Source organism: Lagenorhynchus albirostris, chromosome 9, assembly GCF_949774975.1.
Source record: "Lagenorhynchus albirostris chromosome 9, mLagAlb1.1, whole genome shotgun sequence".
NCBI lineage: Eukaryota > Metazoa > Chordata > Mammalia > Artiodactyla > Delphinidae > Lagenorhynchus > Lagenorhynchus albirostris.
Genome location: NC_083103.1, coordinates 8,414,528 through 8,437,727, shown reverse-complemented (window position 1 = coordinate 8,437,727; position 23,200 = coordinate 8,414,528). Strand labels below are relative to the sequence as shown.

Genomic DNA, 23,200 nt, shown 5'->3' with positions numbered 1-23,200 from the left:
AGGCACAGTGCTAGGTAGTAATGCTGCAACAATGCATAAGACACATTCTTGTCCTCCAGAGACTCACAGCCTCCTGGGGTAAACAGCCAAGTAAATAATTATCACTCACTGACTGTGCTGACAGCTCAGCCTCCTCTCCTACCACCTACTCGCAGGATCCACATTTAAGCAACAGTCTGGGTACTCAGAAAAGACAGGCTGGACTACTGGCGTCCCTGGTTGTCATTTAAATACCTTACTTTGCTCGTGTATAAAATGGTATATAGGGCTTCCCTGGTGGCACAATGGTTAAGAATCTGCCTGCCAATGCAGGGAACATGGGTTTGAACCCTGATCCGGGAAGATCCCACATGCCGCGAAACAACTAAGCCCGTGCACCACAACTACTGAGCCTGCGCTCTAGAGCCCATGAGCCACAACTACTGAGCCCGCGTGCCGCAACTACTGAAGCCCGCGCGCCTAGAGCCTGTGCTCTGCAACAAGAGAAGCCACCGCAGTGAGCAGCCTGCGCACCACAACCAAGAGGAGCTCCTGCTCTCCACAACTAGAGAAAGCCCGCGCGCAGCAACAAAGACCCAACGCAGCCAAAAATAAAAATTAAAAAAAATTTAAAAGTAAAAAAGAAGGATATAGATTTGCTACATTCACCTGTGCACTTGCCACAAAAAGCTACTAACAGTAATTACCTATGTGAGTGTAGAGGGGGAGACCAGTGGGGGGAGGGGGGTTGGTGATAGAATAAAACTTGATAGTATATATACTTTTGAATATAAACACATATATGGCATGTGACTATATTAAATAATTTTTTTTCTAAAAGTCAAGAAGAAAAATAAACTGGGTAATAAGATGGCCTAGAAAATGATGTGGGAAATTAGCTTTGTAAATACCTGTCCCATAAGGATAGGACCAAGAAAGAAGATTTCCCAGCTCAGTGCCTCAGCAGTAAAAATTGCTCAGAACTCCTGAGAAATGACTGTACTCCAGTGAGCACTTTAACAATCCCACCTGAGCCCTTCCCTGCCTGAAAACTTATGCTGAATCCCCATTAGCCTTAAGATGAACCCTCAATTCTTTAAGGCTCTGTTACTGCTTCTCCACACTCTGGCCCCAACCCATCTCCCCATTTTATCTCCCTCTTGTCCTAATTCAAGCCCTTGGCTCTAGCCAACCTGGGCTAACCGTACCCAAAACATCTCACACTTCTAGGCCTCCAGCCACCACAGAAGGCTGTGTTGTGTTGTGTTGCACTAATGCAGCCTGTGGAGGGGAGGGGCAAGATGGGATCAAATCTAGGCCAAGTTCTGCTAGTCAAGCCAGCAGTGACATGCATCATGGGCTGGGAGCAAGGGGTGCTTTTTTGTGATTGGTCTGCCCAGAAGGAGGTGTTATTGTATACTTGCTCAAAAACAGCCCATGCATTTGCTTCACACCATTCTCCCTTGCCTTTAATGACCTCCTTACCACTCCAAACTCCTGAGTTAGCTTCTTCATAAAACCTCCCCAAGTCACTATAACTCCATAGTCATTCCCTATACTCTTAAATTCATACAATTCACTTGTCATCTAATCAGAGCATTATAATTTTGTGTTGTTTGGGGGTTGTTTTTGGTTGTTATTTAATTTGTATTTTTTAAACTTTATGTGAGTATGTTCTAAGCCCCAACTAGCTTGTAAGCTCAGGACAAACATATTTTTTGGATCCCTCCAAATTTCCCAGGATACCGTCATACACACAGCAAGTAACCAGTAAACATCTGTGGAACAAACCATGTATACAAATAACATCCCAAGCAAGAGTCAGTCTCAGGGAAATTTACTGGTACAGCAAATGAGAGCAGGAAGGAAAGGCAGCTTCAAGAATTGGATCTAGCATAAAGGCCTCTTATGTAAAAAATCTGAAGGGTTTGAAGAGACCACCAAGACCACATCAATGTCTTGATGTTTATCTTCTTTTCTCTCTTTCTAGATATGGAAACAGGATTCCTTTCCAGCCAGGGTCTGCAGATCCTAGCAATTGCTGTCAGAGTTAGGGACCAGCCTCATTCATTTCCTTATACAGAACCTAATAATGTAAATTTTAAAAATTTATGCATTTATCAGAATGGGTAGATAACTGGCTTGCTTATCAGATTGGATTGCATTTCTCTTTGTCATCTAAGGGACAGGTTGCTGCAGTGTCATCTGATGCTGTTAAGTGCCAGAGTTAGATATTTGCCACAAAGTTATTTTGGGAAATATTCTCTGTGCCTTTTTTCAGAGTGTTTCAATGGCCAGGAGTTTTTTTCCTGTCTGGGCTTTACCTGACCTTAAAAACTGTCAAGGACAGATGTAGTCCACTGACTGTTCTAGAAGATTTCCTCTGGTCAGATCACTTTTCCTCTCTGTGCCTGCTTGGCTGGCTACCTCCCCCTTCAGGAGGTTGCATCTTTACAGGATCTGCTGATCCTGCAATTGCCCTTCTGGTCATCAATTGCTGCTTTAGCAATCACAAAGCCTACAGTCTTCATCTTTATTACTTCCAGTCTACATTTCCGTTTTTAAAAGAATCAGGCACATTTCAAATCACTTGACCAGACGTAGGGAGAAGGCTTTGAATTTTGCAAGCCGACCAAAGAGAAGCCAAAAAGTGAACAAAATCCAGTATAAGCTAGATATCTGGTTTCAAATACAGTTTTCACTAAGGACCTCTTTTAGGCTACGAATAAAATTCAATTACGTGTCTTTTGTGCCATATTCTCAATTTTTAGTACCTCATTTTACCATCCCCCATAACCACAGCCAGGATGTTATCTCCTGGCTCTTCCTTTTTCATTAGCTCAGCGTTTTTTTCATTCAGAATGTGTCCTCTCTATTTAGAGGAAAGGACAACCTTGAGACCCAAGGTGGATACCTCTTTCGGAGCAGTAACGAGATAAGAACATGAAGCAGGTTCTGCGGCTGCATTGCAGTGTGATTGGAATAAGTAATAGTTTTTCACTCTGTACAGCATCTTTCTCCACCTACCAAGTGGGAGATCGTGCCATCTCTGCCTCATGGTGATGAGATGTTACGACACATCCAGAAAAATTCATAAAGCACCTTGCAGAGCGGGCCTGCAGAAAACTGTGGTTTTCACCATTGGAGTTAAGAGCGGGAACGCATCAGACAAAAGACATCGGCTCTGGAATCTGTGGGAAAGATATTCTCCACTAACGGAAGCAAAAAGAAACTCCTATCGTTAAGACACATAATTAGCCTACGCTAAAACATTCACAAAACGAGCCGTGAAGCAACAGTAAGCCGCAGGCCCCCCTCCCACTTCGGCCGCAGTGGTGGGCGGGGCTTGATGCTTGGCCACGCCCCTTGCGCCTGGTCCCCGCGGGGCACGGCCCACCCCAGCCACTGGCCCGGGCGCTGGGCGAAGCCAGTTTTGCCCCTCCTTCCCTGTTAGAGCGCGGAGGGACAGTTCTTGCGCCTGCGCCCTGCGTCACTGGGCGCCTCAACTTGACCGCCTCCCGCCCGCGCCACCAGCCCCCAGGGCCCTTTGTGCGCCTGCGCGCTCGCGCTTCCGCCCTCTCGCGGCGCTCGGCTAAGGCAGTCTGTCTGTCGGACTCTGTCCTCGGAGCAAGGAGAGGCGAGGCGACTTCGGAGAGCCAGCCGCCCTATTATTTTCTTTTCCCTCCCTCTCTCCCGTCCCACATCGCTATTCACCCCTCTCCCGCCTTTGCTTGCGCAGCCATGGCGGAGCCGTCGGCGGCCACTCAGTCCCCATCCGTCTCCTCGTCATCCTCCGTGGCCGAGTCCTCTGCGCCCGGTGGCGGCGGCGGGAGCCCGGGAGCCTGCCCCGCCCTGGGGACGAAGAGCTGCGGCTCCTCCTGTGCTGGTGAGGCGCGCCGGGGGACCCCGACCTCGGGAGGGGGGTGCCTTCGGGGTCAGGGACTGCAAGTCACTCTTGCGTACTGGAGGCTTCAGCCCCCGGGAAGGAGCGTCTGGAAAATGGGGTAAGGGGGAGGGGAGCGTCAGGTCTTGCAGGCGGTGAGGGAATAACGGGGTGTGGGGAAAACAGGTTGGGGGAGGGGAGATACTCTGGAGAGTGGGCGTTAACGCCGAGACTGGGCAGGTGGGAAAAGACACGGGTTCGGGGGGAGCCGTCTTCTGAACCAGGGTGATTTAGTGGAGGATTAGAGAGATTGAGCGGATTGGGGCAGGTTGGTGGTAGGAGAAATGACTCCTTACGATTTTGAGGGGATGGTGGTGAAAGGGTTGGGTTGCATTGCAGGTTTTGCAAACAGGTGTTGACATAATCAGCCATTCGTAGTCTTCCAAAAATCATGGGTTTTTTTGGTTGCCCGTGGGAAAGATGAGGAAGTTTAATGGAAACACTGAGGCCGTTTTCTATACTGTTTTCATCTGCTGTTAATTTTTTGTGGCCAGACACCGAATGCCCGATTTTTCTGAGGCTCCGAGGTAGAAGGAGGCGTGATGAGAATAGCTCAGGGAAGATTTGGGAGGGAGCTGCTGATGGTCCAAGATGGATCCGTGGCTGCATCTGCAACACAGCCTGCTCTTCACTGGCGCGGCGTGGGGGTGGGGACACGAGGGTAGCTGCTTATATTCTAGAGGATAATAGGTAGAGTCATGCCAAGCCATCAACATATTTTAATTTCATGCTTTTTGTCGGCTATTATTGATCGAAGTATAACAAAAGGGGGTGTTTCCCGCAGACAGGGGGGAGGGGGAGAAAAGTCAGACAAAGCAGGGGCTGGTTGAACCCCCTTCTCCTCCCATCTCTGTGAAAGACTAGGAGGGAAGCTGCAGGCCGCTTTCAGTTTCCATTGTATAACGCGTCTGCCTGGTGGTGGGAGCTGGCTGGCAAGCTCCCCTCGTGCAGAGATCTGCAGTGCAGATGCCTTCTTGAGGGGGGAAAAAAAAAGCACCATGAGCAGGTGGTGATTCTTAAAGGAACTCAGTCTTCCAAGAAAAAGAAAAAAAAAAGCATTTTGTCAAAAGAAGGGCCATAAGCTTGGCAGAGTACAGATAATTTTGCTGTTTATTTAGTTACCTTAAAGGATTTTGAGACGTTTTAAAATGCTTCAACGTCTCCTTTGCCAGAATCTTGGGTTGATTGTTCTAAAGAACAAAACTGATCTTAGCCCTAAATATATTCTCTACGTGTTTTTCAAACAGTGGATTTCCACGTAAGAGCTTTGGTACTCATTTGGATTTTCCAGTGTGGTTATGGCCATTTCAGTAGAAACAGTATCAGAGGAAGCTTCTGCAAGGCCAAGATTACATGTCCAGATAAATGAACGAAGCAAGCAAATTTAGAACCCTTGTCCCCTTTAAACTACCACTGCTTCTCCTCCAAATTTTTGTGTTCTGGGCAAAGGTCCAGATGAACAGCAGCTTCCTTATATATTTAGCAACTTGGTGTTTTGGCTCTAATCACTTGTCATTGGTTACTGTTTGGTTTTTGGCCCTTTTGTGCATACCTTTTGATTTCTCTTGGTTTTAAATTTTTGATACAGTTGAAAAATAAATTAGATACTCTCTCCACCTTAAAGTCTTACCCATTGCAAATATGTATTAATATTGTGTAAAAATCATTAATATAGTTTTAGTGGGTTCAGTGCAAGATCCTCATTTGTCAGGTCAGTACTGGAAAAGTTTAGCTTAAGACACTGCAGTGTATAGTCATCATTTCATTGCAGAAGCTCTTCCTCCTTACAGAATGCTTTCTCCATCTCTGAGGAAATGTCTCAAGCTTTTGCACCATGAAAATAAGATGAAGTCTGTTATTCCAAAATTTGACTCATTTAAAATGGATTCTTGGGCTTCCCTGGTGGCGCAGTAGTTGAGAGTCCGCCTGCCGATGCAGGGGACACAGGTTCGTGCTCTGGTCCGGGAAGATCCCATATGCCGCAGAGCGGCTGGGCCCGTGAGCCATGGCTGCTGAGCCTGCGCGTCCGGAGCCTGTGCTCCGCAACGGGAGAGGCCACAACAGTGAGATGCCCGCGTACCACAAAAAAAAAAAAAAAAAAAGGATTCTTAAAAAATTTACCTTGTTTTAAAAATCTGTAAGTGTTGATGTCAACCTTTAGCTTCACGTTCACTCACCAAGCTCCTCTTGGTTTTAGAGACTTTCAAAAAATAAAAAAAAGAAGAGGAAGTGGTCACTTGGTGCCTGCAGGAGACAATTGTGTCTTGACTGACCTGTCCAAATTTTAGAAATTTAGTTCTTACCTAAAAGTGATCAGCAATAGCACTCTCTCTTCCAGTGCATCGGGTGTTAGGGCAGCTGGCAGTGATGTACGCTTGGAGAAGGTCAGGGCCAGGATTGGCTTCCCAGATTTCTACCTTTGAAGGAAAGTGAGGATTTCAAAGGCAGAAATTTGAGGTTGAGGTAGAAAATACGGAAATAATTAGAGCTCTTTTCAGGATGAGGGTTGCCTTATTAGACATCAAGTATAGATACCTGTCTATTGTCTGATGTTTAAAAGTGCTTTAATAGCTTGTTGTCTATAGCCTTTGAAATTCTATAACTTGCTAGAGACTATTCTTTATTACTGCTCTGAAAATCATGGTGCCAAAATAAAGCTACATTTCTTGTGTCTGTTTGTGGAAGTTAGCTTAAAGCAAAAACAGCTTGGACAACTAAAAAATATTTTAATGCTTTAAATACTTCTTTTTCACTCATGAAACTAAGTTGTTCTGTGTACTTTTTAAGGCATCATTTTTACGCTTTGTTCTAACACGTCAATCAATCATATGATTATGTAACTTGTATTTTCAGTCTTAACTCTTAAGTAAAAAAGAACTCTGACCACCCGTTCAACGCTGACATCTGTATTGTATTCATGTCCCATTAGCAGTGACAGTATAACATGGTGATAAACACACAGACTTGAGCCCCAGAGACACCTAGATTTCAATCCTGTCTCTCTCATTAATTGTATGACCTTGTGTACATCCTAAGCCTCAGGAACGTGACCTAGACAAATTTGCTTTGCTGCCCTTAGATCCTAACTTTGATTGAATAACGATACCTAGTACTTGATACATCTATTTACAGGTTTGAAACACATAGATACAAAAAACAGTTGAATTACAAGTGAGAAATCATTTAATCTTCCTCCCAGTAAAGGATGCTCTTATATCTTTTTCTGCTTTCTAAAAGCGAGTCAGTTATTTCAGTTTTTGACCCCTCATATTAATAAGAGCTGCCACTCCTTTCACTCACCTGATCTGTTAAAGAAGTTGAGGGGGAGCCAGGATGATTCATAGGTCGCTTGGCATCAGTATGCTTAAATACTTTCTGCAGCATTCTGACCATAAGTATAGTCATGATACATTGTGAAACTCCTATCAGTGGAAGCAAGAGTACAGGAGACAGCAAGAATGAATGGTCATGTCAATATGGTTCACAAATGCCTGTTGACTAAGGTGGTTTTTATTCCCCAGGAATAGAAGATTTCTTTTAATGCTGTTTTCTTTTAGAGTCCATTCACAAATAGTTTAACGACTATGATCAAACAAACCCGTCTGCATATATTTAACACTTACACCTTCCTTCAATTGAAATCTCTTGGGGATTGTTTATGTAGTAGCTGGTAAGAGCATCAGTGTTTTTATTTTTATTATTTTAGTGATGGTCTGAAAACAAAATAAAACTCATACTATTGCTTTTATTGTATTCTGTGGTGAGGAAATTATATACTGGTCCTGATATAGGAGGCACCTGTTTAATCCTGTGCAGGTTACAAACGTTTGTAAACAAAGCTTGGTAATGAAGGAATTGGTGCTGTGCCTTTGAAGGGCCAGGGGAAAGTTAAGGTTTCCAGTTTTGTGTGAGCCAAGAGGTTGTTTGTTCTTTAGAAGGGCGCTTCTCTTTAGACTAGCCATAAACCTAGAATTTACCACTTTTGTAATTCTGAGCAGAATTAACAAAAGCTCCAAATAAATGGTTAGCTATGCATATTTGTTGCGTGTACCTAGCTTATAGTTTGTGTTCAACTTTATTGTTAATGATGAATTTATAACTGCCTCCTAAACTGTACAGACTTGTGAAAAATATATAAATTTCATAATAAAACGTTTAAAATAAAAACTACCAAGTCGGTATTATGTTCGTATCAGGAGTTGTGCAGGAGACTGACAGCTTTTATTCTGTTTATTCATAACAACTATTCTAGAAATAATTTGGATCATCGGGTATGTTATAGGTGTTTTGAAAAAGTACGTATGCTACATAAGTTTAGCTGTAATCAGTATTGCTTGCGATTACATCATTGAAGTCTTTTACTGCATATCTGACTAGTAACATATGTTATTAGAGTATGACATGTTACTCTGTAATACTGCAATTTCAGAGAGAATCTGTTTATTTATTTATTTATTTTTTTGACGGGGTCGGGGGAGGCTGCACTGCATGGCTTGTGGGATCTTAGTTCCCCGACAAGGGACTGAACCCGGGCCACGGCAGTGAAAGCGCCGAGTCCTAACCACTGGACCGCCAGGGAATTCCCAGAGAGAATCCCTTTAAATACTGTATAGGATTTGCATTTCTGTTTTACGTTTTGGGGTGGTGGTGGTAATTGTTACCAATTAGCCTCCTCTTGTGATGGTCTCTTTAAATTTCAAAGAAATATTCGTATCTGTTTTTTCCAATCTACTGGTTGAGTTTTGCGTGTAAGCACATCATCATAACCTAGTGGGGAGGCGGGTTGGGGGGGTGGCAGAAGGAGCTGTTTGACTTGTTCCTCACTGGCAGTTTGCCCTTGAGGGTCTATTGAAGGGTATTCTGAAAAACATTTTTAGCAAAACTAATACAGAGCCACCTGAAGGCATTTCAGCAGTGAGCATTGTCTTCTTTTTACATAAAGGTGGAAATATTTGATTTTTTATATCTTATCTTTGTGTATTGCTTTATGGTTTGATTTGTGCCCATACATTAACTTAATTCAACAAATGTTTGAGCATACATTAAAGCTCTTTGTTAGGTGCTGTGCGTACAACATCTCTCTAAGAGGCTGTATTCAATAGGAGAAAGACTTATATTTTTTATCTGTGAGGTGGGTAGTGAAATAAATCTCACTTTACAGATGAGGAATCAGAAATTAAGTGATATGCCCAAAGGTTTGTGTCCGTGAAGTTGAAGATAGGATAAAACAGGGATAGAGGACCAACTCAGTTCTTTCAAATATGTACACTGCCTCTCTTTGAAATTTGAAACAACATGCGATAAAAACGGTTCAGTCACTCTCTTGAATTCAGTTATTGGTTTACTGAGTCCAGTTAACTTAGAAACCGTCACTTCTGGTCCCATGGTTCCTAAGCCGGGTGCCTTTTTGCTCCACCGTTCTACAGAAACATCTCTTGTCAAGTTCACCAGTTATTTTCCACATTGTTAAATCCAGTGGTTACTTCTCTTCCTCATTTTATTTTATTTTATTTATTTTTTCTAAATTTATTTATTTATTTTTGGCTGCGTTGGACCTTCTTTGCTGTGTGCGGGCTTTCTCTAGCTGTGGTGAGCAGGGGCTACTCTTCGTTGCGGTGTGCGGGCTCCGCATTGCAGTGGGTTCTCTCATGCGGAGCTCTAGGCACTAGGCACGTGGGCTTCAGTAGTTGTGGCACACGGGCTCAGTAGTTGTGGCTCGCAGGCTTTAGAGCACAGGCTCAGTAGTTGTGGCGCAAGGACTTAGTTGCTCCGCGGCATGTGGGATCTTCCCGGACCAGGGCTCGAACCCGTGTCCCCTGCATTGGCAGGCGGATTCTTAACCACTGCACCACCAGGGAAGCCCTCTTCCTCATTTTAAATGCCCTTGATTCCTCCCTTTCCTTCATACAACAATTAGCAAATCCTGTTGATTCTACCTTCAGAATATATTCAGTGACTACTAGTTTTCTCAAGTTCCATTGCTACTACCCTGGTCCAGGCTGTTATCATAGCTCTCCTGGATCACTGCAGTTGCCTCCTAAGTGGTCTCCAGACTTTCTCCCTTGGCTCTCTTCAGTCTTTTCTCTGCACAGCAGCTGGTGTAAGCCTGCAAAAAATGTAAGTCAGATTATTTCACTCATTGGCAAATGCTCCAGTAGCTTCTGATCCCACTCAGATTAAATGCTGAAGTCCTTCGAAGGCTTATGAAGCCCTATAATATCTGGTCCCAGCCTCCCCCTTGCTCACCCAGCTTTAGCCACACTGATCTTGCTGTTCTTCACACCAGGAGTAGCTCTCTACCGCAGTCTTATTTGCTGTTCACTGTACCTAGAATGCTCTTCCCTCATACATTCTCGCAGCTCTTCACTCTCTCACCTCCTTTAGGTCTTTTCCTGGCCACCTGATCTAACTTGCACAAGAGAAAAAACACCTTATAGGCCTTTCCTGCTTTATTTTTCTTACCACTTGTCATAATCTATCTTACAGTATTTGACTTATTTATTTTGTATATTGTCTGTCTGCCACGGTAGAATATAAGTTCCATCAGAGTGGAGATTTTTGCTGCTTTATTCACTGCTCTATCTCTAATGCCTGAACAGAACCTGGCACAAAGCAGACCCTCAGATGTTTTTGAAAGAGAGCAGAGACCTTATTGTTTTTGTCCAGCAACTAAAACTAATCCTGGGCTCATAATAGATGTTCAATAAATTTATGGAATGGCTAGATAGTTGGAGAAACCCTATTCCCAGAAAAATATGCATATAAATGAAGTATTGCGTGAACTTTCACAGATTCATAAACTACTATGAAATCTACTCATAAACCTCAGGTAAAGAAAATTTAGTTTTTAAAAGTCAAATTATAAGCATTGCAAAAACTTACACATATGGAAATTGATATATTCATTTAGGTGCTGAGGAGAGAATTTTCATGTAAGCGCATAAAACTATATCCAAATATATCGTACGTTACTGTCCTTACTTCTGGACTTTAGGTATTAAGTCCACTAATGGCTTTAATCCATAAAATTATAACCACTTGAATGCCACATTTTGTGTATTAGAAAGAGACTCACTTCCAATAAGGACTCAATGGTAGGCTAGTCTGATGTGTCAGAATTTTAAAATATGTTAGAATAAGTTTGATTTCCATCTTACTCCTAACAGAATCTGAGATTTTGATCTGATACGTTTCAAACATTATTTGGAGAAGGGTAAGATATTCCTAACAACAATAAATGTAGCACTACTTTAGAAGTTGGGTTATTAAAATATTTGTAACCAATTTACTGTTTATACAGTCCAATTTGTTTCTTTCTGTCAGGCTTTCTAATGTTTCTTGTGCGACAAGAGTTCTGCTTATTTTTCCTCTTAGATTGCATATGCATTTACTCCACAAACGTACAAAGAAAGCTTTCCAACTCTTTTTAGTGTTGTAACAGAGTGAGCATCTTGACTTATACCAGAGGGAACTACATTACTACATTAGTAGGACTAATATCCAGTAGGTACTCAAAGTCTGTTTTTGAAATAACAATTTAAACTTTTACTATTTAGTTTTCACCAAACATTCATTAAGGCTCTATAACGTTCAGGCCTCCATATTCTGTGCCTTCTACTATATGCTGACCATCATATTCTGTGCCTTATGAAAGATACAGGGACATGTAAGGTGGCCCTTAGCCATAAGGTGCTTCCAGTCAGGTTGGAATTTATTTCTAATAGCAAATAAATTGAATTTATTTAACTAGATATTAGATCTTATCTAGGTTTATTGGTTCCAGAGGACCAAAACATTACTAATTGGTCTATTTGCCGTAGTTATATTAGCTCTAGTAAATTAAAAATTAGCCTGCCAGTTTATGTAGATTCTCCCCATGCCTTAAGTTTGGAAAGTGCTTAGTAACTTGCTTCCAAAGGGCACAGTGTAGAAGGGTGGGGAGAAGTACTACCATGGAGAAACTTGGCAAACTCTACCTCAGCCAGGGGATCAAGGTTAGTATCATCAGTGGTAAGTCACATTGATAGTATGAACCGTTGATATGGTATGACAAGGATGGCCCTTCATCTCAGTGGAGGATTACCTCCCTAAAACTCATAACTCCAGTCTAACCATGAGAAAAACATCAGACAAATCCAAATTGAGGGGCATTCTGTAAAATATCTGAGCAGCACTGCTCAAAATTGTCCAGATCATCAAAAGTAAGGAAAGTCTGAGAAATTGTCGTAGCCCACAGGAGGCTCCAGAGACATGATGACAAAACGTGACGTGGTATCCTGGATGGGATCTTAGAACATGAAGGGGGCATTCGGGAAAAATTAATGAAATCACAACGAAGTGTGGGCTTTACTTATTAGTAGTGTATCAACATTAGTTCATTAACTCTGACAAATGTACCACAATACTAATGTAACATGTTAATGGCGGAAACAGTGCTGGATATAAAGCAACACTCTGCAATCTTTTTGCCTTTTCTGTAAATCTAAAATTATTCTAAAATAATTTTTTTTCAAAAAGAGAGAGAGAGAAAGACTTAATCATGAAATAGAAATTATTTTGGAAGAGGCAGGCAGGTCCGAGTAATGCAGTGGAGGTCCTAGCCAGCACAAAAAGGTAAGAAAAAGAAAAAAATGGCATTAAGTTTTGGGAGAAAAATCAGTCTGCCTATTCCTGGAGCTCTGATGGGGGAGAGGGCAGTAATTGGCTCCATTTAGCAGTTTTTACTGAGATCATGAGTTGACATCAAGAATTGTGGTCATGAGAAAGAGTGGAAAGATTGACATTTTTTTGTGGCCCAGCTATAAAGCAAAAAGGAAAACTAAATGATAAAAATCATTTGTTTTGATATTAGAGAGAATTTTAAAATTTTACTTATTTATTTATTTGGCTGCACCGGGTCTTAGTTGGCGGCACATGGGATCTTTAAGTTGCAGCCTGTGGGATCTTTAGTTGCAGCACGCGAACTCTTAGTTGTGGCACGCGAACTCTTAGTTGTGGCACGCGAACTCTTAGTTGCGGTATGTGGGATCTAGTTCCCTGAACAGGGATCAAACCCGGGCCTGCTGCATTGGGAGAGCGGAGTCTTAGCCACTGGACCACCAGGGAAGTCCCTAGAGAGAATATTAATATTAGAGAGAAAAGATGTTTAAAAGAACTGATGAATTTCTCATTTTCATTATATTAGTTTTAGATAAAATTTCAAATACTTTATTTTTCCTTATGTATTAGAAAATGCTTTAATAATCTATAGAAACTAACACAAAGGAAAAAGCTTTGGCGTTAAATTGTAGAAGTCATTCTACAAAGTTGTTCCTAGAGTAACTTACTTCTCTAAAAAATAGTCTGTATTCTGCTGGTGTTGAAGGACAGATATCACCAAAATAAACAATTCACTGAAGCTGTTTTTACTGCAGTTTAGAAAATTCAAACAGTCAGATTTATTTAGTATATTTTCCCCAGGTGATCTGACTGGTAGAGTGAGAGAGAAGAAGCACAGGCTTTCAGGAAAAGTTCAAGTTTAAATCTTGATTCTGACACTTACAAGCTTCAGTTTTTGTAAGGATTTGATTTATAATGTATATCAATACTTAATTCAGTGTCTATCACAGATACCTGGGACTCAGTAAGTGAAATGAAGCTGTTTTCAAAGAGAGTATTTTTTTTTTTTTAGTTTTAGTTTTGACAGTTTGTTGCAGCTTAAAGTATTATCAATATTGAAAATCCAGTGGTGTGAAGACTAATAAGATTATTCACTAAATGGTTTTATTGAAAGACTTGCTAGAGATCCCATTTTAGGTGTCCTTTTTCTCCCTTTAAGTAACTACCCCATTCCATGTGGGTGGGGAGCATAGGTGTGTGTTAGGAAGTATAAGAAAAATGTGTGTTCATAATAGAAAATTTAGGAAACAAAAACGTAAAGAAAATTAAACATCCGTGGGTACTATATCCTTTCATTTTGTAACAATAATTTTTTTCTTTTTTTCTTTTTTTTTGCCGTACGCGGGCCTCTCACTGGTGCGGCCCCTCCCGCTGCGGAGCACAGGCTCCGGACGCGCAGGCTCAGCGGCCATGGCTCACGGGCCCAGCCGCTCCGCGGCATGTGGGATCTTCCCAGAACGGGGCATGAACCCGTGTCCCCTGCATCGGCAGGCGGACTCTCAACCACTGCGCCACCAGGGAAGCCCTACAATACAGTTTTTAATGAATAGTATCCCATCGTATGGATATACCAAAACCTATTTAACCAGTCCCTAATAGATTTTTATTAAATTTCCTTAATATTTGTGATGAACAATCTTATAACTTCATATTTGCACAGATTTATGGGACTTCCCTTGTGGTCCAGTGGTTAAGAATCTGCCGTCCAATGCAGGGGATGCAGGTTCGAACCCTGGTTGGGGAACTAAGATCCCACGTGCCGCGGGGCAACTAAGCCCACACCCATGCGCCACAATGGAAGAGCCTGCATGCCGCAACTAAGAACCTGACACAGCCAAATAAATAAATAAAACATATATGCACAGATTTATTATTTTATTTATAAATAAATCTGATTATTTATTGGAATTAGATTTCATCAGGTCCACTCGTACTTTTTTATCCCTTACCTTCTAGCAACTTCCTGGACTTTGTTCCTGCAAATACTGCTTCTTTTTATGTTCAGTCTTTTTCCTTCTACTTGCTCCTTTCTCTATATAAATACGCTTGTCATTTCCATTCCTAAAAATCTTTCCCTTGACTCTGCCTCTCCCTCTAGCTGCTGCCCAGTTTTTAGTCCTTCCCTTTATCATCATACTTCACACACTTTAAACTTCCATTCAGTCTTCAGTGCCTGGCCCGCTCCCCACCCCTCTAACTATAGAGTCATCAATGCTAAATTACTTGATTACTTAATTTCAGTGACCCATCTGAAAGTCTTAACCACTCATCGGCTTTTTTTTTTAATATATTCATTTATTTATTTGTTTTTATTTTTGGCCGCGTTGGGTCTTCGTTGCTGTGCATGAGCTTTCTCTAGTTGCAGCAAGCGGGGACTACTCTGTTGCGGTATGCGGGCTTCTCATTGTTGTGGCTTCTCTTGTTGCAGAGCACGGGCTCTAGAGCGCAGGCTCAGTGTTGTGGCACATGGGCTTAGTTGCTCCGCTGCATGTGGGGTCTTCCCGGACCAGGGCTTGAACCCATGTCCCCTGAATTGGGAGGTGGATTCTTAACCACTGTGCCACCAGGGAAGCCCCACGCATTGGCTTTTGGCTCTGTTAATCGTTCCCTAAAGCTTTCTCCAAGTGACACCATTTTCTCCCACATTGACTCCTTTCTGTCTCCTTCACTGATAGTTCTTTCTTGCCCCTCTTTAAATATTGGTAGTGTATCTCAAGATTCCATTGTTAACAGCTCTCTGATTCTCCCTGGACAAATTCATTCACTCCAGTGGTGTCAGTTCTCACCCAGATGTTAACTCCCAGATGTTTATCTATAACCCTTAACAGTCTCCTGAGCTTATTCATATTGGCAAACAGTTTCCTCTTTGATATGCCTTAGACAACTTATTTTTTAGTGGAAATTAATATAAAGAATTCCTTCTCCTCTGTTTCATTCCCCAACCAAGTGGCATTTCATGTAGTCCTTCAGTCCTTTGATTTTTGCTTCTCCGGTCTCCAACATCCAATGACCAAGTCCAGGCCATTCTGTTCTGTCATATCTATCCCCTTTTTCCCATCCTCACTGCCTTAGTTAAGCCCTCATGTCTTGCCAAGATTATGTAGTAGCTTTTCATTTAAGTCCATACTCTACCCTGCTGCCAGAGTTCTCTTTAAAATACATGTGACATTGTGAATCCCTTACCTCCAGTGATGCCTCATTATATACATAATATCCAAATTTCATTGCATGACATTTAAAGCCATTTGGAATCTGATCAGTTGTTCCTTCTCCCCAGAATGCCTTCCCCTGTCTTGTTCACCTGACGAACATCTCTTCTGCCTCTGCTGCGTTCCCACAATGCATACGGTTTTGCTGGTTTGTGTTTTTCAGTTGCTTGCGCACAACCATCATCTCTGTGCTAATACAGTGCCTAGACCTAGCTACTTGAAGATAATGTTTGATTTAATTAATAGTATTTGAGCATTAAGGTTGCCTTTTTTGGGTTCAGTTGCCTGTAGCATAAATATGGCATATGAGTACAACATGGTTGTGTAAGTTAGAAGACCTCATGCAATATTGTTGCAAACTACTACTGGTTATCTGTGTTCTGTATCAAAATAGATGCTATTGCATAAAACTTTGTATGTCGAAATTTTCCATTAGGAGGGGTGTCAGGTGGAGATGAAAAGTTCATAGGATCTTTTTTGTCATCAGGCTTATTTAGCATTTGGATTTTCAGATTTGTTCAGTTGGCAGAGATTTAATGTTGCAGATAATTGCATACAGAAGTGAACCCATCTAGGGGCCTTCCTGGTGGCTCAGTGATTAAGAATCCACCTGCCAATGCAGGGGAGACGGGTTTGAGCCCTGGTCCGGGAAGATTCCCACATGCCGCGGAGCAACTAAGCCCCGTGCGCCACAACTACGGAGCCTGCGCCCTAGAGCCCATGTGCCACAACTACTGAAGCCCGAGCGCCTAGAGCCCGTGCTCTTCAACAGGAGAAGCCACTGCAGTGAGAAGCCAGTGCACCATAACAAAGAGTAGCTCCCTCTTGCTGCAACTAGAGAAAGCCCGTGCACAGCAATGAAGACCCAACGCAGCCATAAGTAAATAAATAAATTTAAAAGAAAAGAAATGAACCCATCTGGAAACATTAAAGAAATAGATAGAAATGCTTGCTTTAACAAGGAAAGGTGAATTGTTTTTCATTTGTAGGAGTAAATGTGATGCTTAATTTTAAGATAATTAAAAAGTAGTGAATTTTAAAATTCTGGTTTTGAGTTACTGAATTACTGCCTCTTGTCCACTAAATTCTGCCTTGGTGTTAACATGCTCCATGTCTGTTGACTAAATAGTTTGCTTTTTTGTTTTGTTTTTGTTTTTGTTTGTTTTTTGCGGCACGCGGGCCTCTCACTGCTGCGGCCTCTCCTGCCGTGGAGCACAGGCTCCGGACGCACAGGCTCAGCGGCCACGGCTCACGGGCCCAGCCTCTCCGCAGCACGTGGGATCCCTCCGGACCGGGGCACGAACCCGCGTCCCCTGCATCGGCAGGCGGACCCCCAACCACTGTGCCACCAGGGAAGCCCAATAGTTTGCTTTTTTTAACTGAAGTATAGTTGATGTTCAATATTATGTACATTACAGATGCACAGTGCAGTGATTCACAATTTTTACAGGTTATACTCCATTTATAGTTACTATAAAATATAGGCTATATTCCCTGTGTTGTATTTAGATTAGTACTTACAGATATAGTGATGGCCCAGTCCTTTAAAGCAATCTCCTCATTTTAAGTGTATTTCTAATATTTGTGAAAACATTTTTATAATTGCAAGAAAAAAGGCGTTAAGTAAAGATCAGTATATTTAGGGGCACTTTTGGAGGGTTTTGTTTTTCACATGCTGTTTTTATTAATTTTTTTTCCATTTTACCAATGGCAATTTATATTCTGTTTGATTATTTTTCTTCTAAGGCCAAAGGTTGTAGTGAAAAGCAAATCTCCCTCCTGCCCCAGACCTCAAAGTCCCTGTTTTTGCCAGTTAACAAATGGAGGCACACTGTATGCACTTCAGTACTTTGGTGTTTTTTGTTTTTTGTTTTTTTTTTTGCGGTACGCGGGCCTCTCACTGTTGTGGCCTCTCCCATTGCGGAGCACAGGCTCCGGACGCGCAGGCTCAGCGGTCATGGCTCACGGGCCCAAGAAGGGATCCTCCTGGACCGGGGCACGAACCCGTGTCCCCTGCATCGGCAGGCAGACTCTCGACCACTGCGCCACCAGGGGAGCCCCAGTACTTTTCTTTTTTCTTTTTTTTTTTTTTTGCGGTACGCGGGCGTCTCACGGTTGTGGCCTCTCCCGTTGCGGAGCACAGGCTCCGGACGCGCAGGCTCAGCGGCCATGGCTCACGGGCCTAGCCGCTTCGCGGCATGTGGGATCTTCCTGGACCGGGGCATGAACCCGCGTCCCCTGCATCGGCAGGCGGACTCTCAACCACTGCGCCACCAGAAAACAGGACCAACATGAGAAATCTTCCATCTCTAAAATTATATTTCTCTAAATTTGGCAACACATATCAAAATTTTAAATGCATAAACTATCTCCACCACCTCCTGCACATATTCTTTAACTTGGCAGATATATTTGCATTTGCCTGTGCTCCGCAACGGGAGAGGCCACAACAGTGAGAGGCCCGCGTACCGCAAAAAAAAAAAAAGTGTTCAGGGTCAATTTTACATATTTGCCAATTATAATGTTTAGTACTCATATTCGTGACTGACTCCTCAAAATGAAGTTGAAAATGGTTACAAGCAAAATCAGTTAGCACTCAGATCCCCGTTTTTCCTTTCCCACATGAAGTTGCAGGCGAGCATTATCTTTCTTGAGGTTATACTTGTTTAAAAATGCTAGGGGTTCCTCTTTTCTTCCTTTGCAGGTGGGAAAGAATATTTGACCAAAAAATTGAATTGATTAACTTTTAGAAATGCATCTTGAAAATGAAATAAGGTTTTGCTGCCAGGTGAGTGAAAACAGTAATTGGAAATATAGATTTGGGTTTTCTCATCTTGCTTAAACCCAGTGAAATTAAGATGCTTGGCCAAAAAAAAAAAAAGGAAAATTCAAATTCCTGTGTGAGGTTGTCAAATTCTCACGCTGTATATTTTCTTTCAGATTCCTTTGTTTCTTCCTCTCAGCCTGTATCTCTATTTTCGACCTCACAAGGCAAGTCTGTCATTTTTTGTGTGTGCATTAATAAAAGAAAAATGTTGAGAAAGAGGCTGTAACTGGGGATACAAGGCACAGGTTTTCTTTTGCCCCCAAATCCCCTAAAATAAAAACCAAATCCAAGCCAGTGCTTTCTATTTAGCCGTTTCTAACGGATTTCCCGTAAAGCTTAATAAAATAGAATGAGGCTAGGTGGACTCTTTAACATAGCATAAGCTTTAGGTGTAGTTTTGAGTATTTCTTAAAAATTAAAAACTTGCCCACAGAACTTGGAGTAGATAGAATTGTGGGTCAGAAAACACACCACCTCCAGAATGCATTTGACCTATAGATTTGCAGTTATGTAACTGGTTTGGATAGGTAGTAGGTTTGGAAAAACTTTTAAAGTGTGCTTCCACTGAACTAATAACAGTGTCCTAGCTAGAATACTTTAATGTGAACTTACCTGAGATTCGTCCCAAGAGGTAGGCCAATTCCAGATTGCCTAGGAACATTGAACATGTCGGTTGAATTATTGGCAAGCAGGGCTTATTTTCCTAGAGATTAAGTTGTGTTTTGGGGGCGGTTGTTTGTTTGTTTTTAATGTCAACCAGTGAGGAAGGCAATCAGAGTTGTTAACTATGTGTTTGTAGGGGAAGCACTGCCAAGAACCTGGAAGAGAGAGTGTGCTTCTTTGATTCGCACTAATAATAAAGTGCTGTTTCATTTGTGATGTTGTGCTCCTCCTCGAGTATAGGTCAACGGAAAAGCATTATTTGAAAAAGGGTAATTAAACTCAGTAGATAGGTCTAAGAAGCCTTATGCAAAGAGTTTATTGTCCTAGCTGAAATGCGAAATCTGGGTGCTGGTTTGTTAGGAAGACTTTGACCTTATAGGAATAAAAACATAATGGGGGCTTCCCTGGTGGCGCAGTGGTTGAGAATCTGCCTGCCAATGCAGGGGACACGGGTTCGAGCCCTGGTCTGGGAGGATCCCACATGCTGCGGAGCAACTAGGCCCGTGAGCCACAACTACTGAGCCTGTGCGTCTGGAGCTTGTGCTCCACAGCAGGAGAGGCTGCGACAGCGAGAGGCCTGCGCACCGCGATGAAGAGTGGCCCCCACTCACCGCAACTAGAGAAAGCCCGCGCACAGTAACGAAGACCCAACACAGCCATAAATAAATAAATAAAATAAAATAAAAAAACCATAATGGGATAAAATGAACATAGTAAATGTTTTTCAGAGTTTCTGCTTCTTAGGAAACGTGATAGATAATTTGTTGCTTTTAATTCAGACTGATAACATTCAGAGTCCCCAGCATTTTTATAATGTGCCTCATTGTGTGAATTTGGATATCTTCTGGGTCAAATCATGGCCTTTGAAATTTTAAAAAATTGTTTACATTAAAAGATATTTTGTGAATGTTAGAAAGTAACTCAAACATACAAATTGATCCTTGACATCTGGAACCCAACCAGATTTATATTTCTAAGGGTTCTTTTTTTTCCTCATGAGAAATTCAATAATTTAGGCAAATAGGTATTACATTTATTTTACTCTGGAAGATAAATCAGTAAAAATATCATAGTGTAAATAGAACAAATAATTGTATTTTCTCTGTTGTATTTCAGATCTTCTAAAATACATTCTTCATAGTCATTTTTTTCATACAGAAAGGGAATAATTAATATCCTAAATAGTGTCACAATACAACCTAAGCACAACATACCTAATGTATAGAATGTTGAGAAAGATAAGTGTCATAGTTTAAAAAATTACTTTAATCCCTGTTAGGAGAAATTACATATACGCTCAGGTAAAATGGAGATAAATAAAGAGGATTTTTGTAATCAAAAATGTTTAAGTAGGCTTCAGTTTCAGTGAGTATGAGAGTTTGTTAAGGAAAATAGATTTGTCATTCTTCCTTTTTCTTATAGTTATTTTGACCAGTGCAGATTCAGCATAGTGTTATTGTTAAAAGGATATTGTATTGTAAAGAAGCATTTAAAAATGTCATATCCCTGGGGGCTTCCCTGGTGGCGCAGTGGTTGAGAGTCCGCCTGCCAATGCAGGGAACACAGGTTCGTGCCCCGGTCCGGGAAGATCCCACATGCCGCGGAGCGGCTAGGCCCGTGAGCCATGGCCGCTGAGCCTGCGCGTCCGGAGCCTGTGCTCCACAACAGTGAGAGGCCCGCGTGCGTACCGCAAAAAAAAAAAAAAAGAAAAAAAATGTCATATCCCTGAAGGTGTTCCAGTGTAGCCTCTATTACTAACATTTTCTCCTGCGAAAAAACATAATGGAAAAGCAACCCAGTTGATGCTCTACTTCACTGGCAGGTCTAGAGATCAGCCTATTCCGTTTTTTGAGGGCACTCCTTGGCAAGTGATTAGGTGTGTTCTAGGGTAGCCAAGTCTAGTGGCTTCTAGTCTGCCTTAATAAAACCAAGGGAAAGGAAGTTGTTGGTGTACTTGGTTAAGTGGATTAAAACCCCTGGAGAGAATAGCTAGGACCAGCTCCACCCAACCGCAGGCCTTTGAGAGTGACTGTCACCAGCAGGCACCTTGAGTCCGTCATTGGCAGTAACCCAACTAATCTGTGTCTGGCTTCCATATCCCTTAGCCATTTAGCCTTGGAGGATTGTGCCTTACTTTTATATATCTAAACCATATCAAGCAATATGTAGCAGTAATTAAGTAAGTCATATTTAACAATGACATTTTTAATCCTGAAATATATACTTATCATTATTGGGCTTTAAGGAGATGCAAGTATTCAAAGTTGCCTTTTTTTTTTTTTTTTTTTTGGCCATGCCTTGCGGCTTGTGGAATCTTAAATTCCCCAACCAGGGATCGAACCCAGGCCCACCGCAGTGAAAGTGCTGAGTCCTAACCACTGGACTGCCAGGAAATTCCCACAGTTGTCATATTAGGACTGAGAAGGAAGGGCAGTTAAATCTTTCAAAAGGAAATTATGTAATCTTTATTAAATTGTACTACCTTGAAGTATACAGCTACTTAAGCTAGTAAATTAAGCTTTTTGAAAACTATCGAATAGATTTGTGATGAGAATATCAATGGAATAATCAGTTCCTTCTTAAATAAGTTGTACTCCTGAGTAGGTGCTTTGCAGTCTTTTGCTTATTGAGTCCTTTTTTCTCATCAAGCAGAGTTTAATTTCAGCTTAATCCCCAAGCATCTCAAAATAGGGGAGTATATTTTAATGATGTTTTCCTGTACTGTTATTTTTCGGTACGCAGGCCTCTCACTGCTGTGGCCTCTCCCGTTTTGGAGCACAGGCTCCGGACACGCAGGCTCAGTGGCCATGGCTCACCGGCCTAGCCGCTCCGCGGCATGTGGCATGTGGGATCCTCCTGGACCGGGGCACGAACCCGTGTCCCCTGCATCGGCAGGCGGACTCTCAACCACTGCGCCACCAGGGAAGCCCCTCCTGTACTGTTAAATAAGGATATTAACAGAGGTATAGATGTGGTATGTGGCCAGTTTTTTTTTTTTCCTGAGCTTTTACTGTGCTCATTACTTTATGCGAATCATCTCATTTAATCCTCACAGCCAATTTTATGGAGGAAAGGTACCGCCTCTTTTACTAATTGAGGAAACTGGGGTTTAAAATGGTGAAATAACTTGCTCAAGGTCACGCAGTAAGTGACACACCTAGGACTCCACCGTCCATGCCACTACCTACAGTAAAGATGATAGTTGTATTTTAGGGTTTACAGGTATTTTTAGAGATGTCATTTTGAGGTTAATGTTAAAATCATGAGAGCAGAAGAGGCAGAAATTACTATTTTAACCATATTATTGCTATTAGTGATGTAATTTAGTATCATCTGGGGGATGTACTCCATCAGACACAAAATCAAACTGAAATTTGGTTTCTACTTTTGAAATCTTTGATAAAAAGTGGAGACTGGAAAATACTACAATTTTCTTTAGAAAACATTGGGTGAAAATAAGATTAGAGAGGATCTACCCACCATGTAGAATTGGAAGGACATTTGCAGTAATTAATATTTGTGTTCAGTTTGAGTAATGCAGTAGGCATCTGGAATAGGAAGTTAAGCACTGAACTTTGGGGCAAGTGTTGAGGAGAAAAACTATGCCAGTTACAGCCTTTTTTTAAACAAAAGCAAAACATTTTTCTTTGTACAAAAGAGACTTTTTGTTTAGGATCTAGCTTGGCTGCAAAGTGTCTGCTGGCTAACTTCCTATTTTGATGCTTTGGCTGAAAGTTGCTGATACTGTTTTGCACGATAGTTTGTCTTTCCCTCTTGTTTTGTGAACATGAGAAAATTCAAGTGTAGAAAAACCTATACCTGAATATTTCAAGCCTCCCTTGTATGAATATGCATAGTATGTATGTGAAAAAGTAACTTAGTGGTTTACTATAGGCTGGCACCCTTTCTTCACTGGTGTGT

General features: G+C 41.9%; 1 protein-coding gene across 2 annotated transcripts in view; it reads left to right on the top strand.

Moving 5' to 3' along the window:
• The first annotated feature begins 3,540 nt into the window (after window positions 1–3,540).
• The window catches only part of RTN3 (reticulon 3), a 62,490-nt gene continuing 42,830 nt past the window's right edge, over window positions 3,541–23,200 (top strand). Inside the window, exons 1-2 of one of the 2 annotated variants that reach the window (XM_060158874.1) lie at window positions 3,541–3,865; window positions 18,730–18,780. In XM_060158874.1, coding sequence (XP_060014857.1) covers window positions 3,721–3,865; window positions 18,730–18,780 — 196 coding nt within the window. In that variant the 5' untranslated portion in view covers window positions 3,541–3,720. The remainder of the gene's footprint in view (window positions 3,866–18,729; window positions 18,781–23,200) is intronic. The other variant, XM_060158875.1, reaches the window with a different exon arrangement.